The sequence below is a fragment of the Triticum dicoccoides genome, chromosome 7A, assembly GCF_002162155.2.
Source record: "Triticum dicoccoides isolate Atlit2015 ecotype Zavitan chromosome 7A, WEW_v2.0, whole genome shotgun sequence".
Classification (NCBI taxonomy): domain Eukaryota; kingdom Viridiplantae; phylum Streptophyta; class Magnoliopsida; order Poales; family Poaceae; genus Triticum; species Triticum dicoccoides.
This window is the reverse complement of record NC_041392.1, coordinates 717,958,911-717,959,928: the sequence shown is the minus strand read 5'-3', so window position 1 is coordinate 717,959,928 and position 1,018 is coordinate 717,958,911. Positions and strand designations below refer to the sequence as shown.

Sequence of the window (1,018 nt, the reverse complement as noted above, 5' to 3'; positions counted from 1 at the left end):
ACAGAGCTCTCGCGTCTGCATCACCCGATTTGGGCCATCCAATCCTGATCGTACGTAGCACGACAGTCGGAAAGACCTCTCCAGCGCCGTGCCTGAGCGAACCGGGCGGCCGCCGGTTGGTGAGCAATGCTACATTCACGGGGTGTTTACGGGGTTTTACGGGGTTGATTAAGTATTAATGGCTAGGATTTAATTAAGGGCAGCGGGCCCATCGGTGAAAATCAGGGGGGCGAATTATGAGAGGGCACGTTGGCCACCCCGTATAGGTCCGTCGGATGCACCCCGTGAGTATAGTATTATTGCCGGTTGGGAGCCCGGAGGGCTGCCGTGTTTGCGTTGCTGCACGTTCTACCAGCACTGGTCGGTCTCCCACGTCCTCCGCCGGAACGCCGGCCCGGACATCGCAGGCGCCCGCTGCATCATCATCCCCACGGCGCGGCAGGCCACGTCCCGGTCGTAGCGCGCGCGCTCGTTGGGGTCGGCGAGCGTGGCGTAGGCCGCGTGCAGCCGGATTAACCCCTCGTCGCCGCCGCCACCAGCAGCGTCCGGGTGCACCTCCCTGGCCAGACGCCGGTACGCCGTCTTGATCTCCCCCCTGCTGGCTCCCGCGCTCACCCCGAGCACCTCGTAGTGCGTCCTCCCTGTGGGCACCGCCGCCGGTGCCGCCATCGTCGAGGATGCCCGCGCCAGCACGCACCGACGAGGCCCAGCCACCCGCCCCGGGCGAGCCGACCACATCACCGCCGGTGACGACATGAACATTGCTTTCGCGCCACGGATTGTGGTGCCAACTTCTCTTCCCCAACAAGGGGGAAAAGTGACTCGTGCGCCATCCGATCGCGAAATCAGTGTGCGAGATGTCATGTAGCATCTGATATGATCGATAGTCCACTTGACCAGATGGCATGGCTTGACATGTGACATATAAAGTTTAGTGGTGAATTAGTGGATATTATAGCTCAAAATGACAGATCGAGCCGGGGATAATACTATTTGTTTTCTTGGCATACTGACATGT

The 1,018-nt window shown here is 60.6% G+C and overlaps 1 protein-coding gene across 1 annotated transcript; it reads right to left on the bottom strand.

The window, feature by feature from the left end:
- Positions 1-348: 348 nt before the first annotated feature.
- LOC119334025 (chaperone protein dnaJ 11, chloroplastic-like) lies at positions 349-762 on the bottom strand. The gene has a single exon (XM_037606701.1). The coding sequence runs from the start codon at positions 760-762 to the stop codon at positions 349-351; it is 414 nt and encodes a 137-aa protein (XP_037462598.1).
- Positions 763-1,018: the final 256 nt, after the last annotated feature.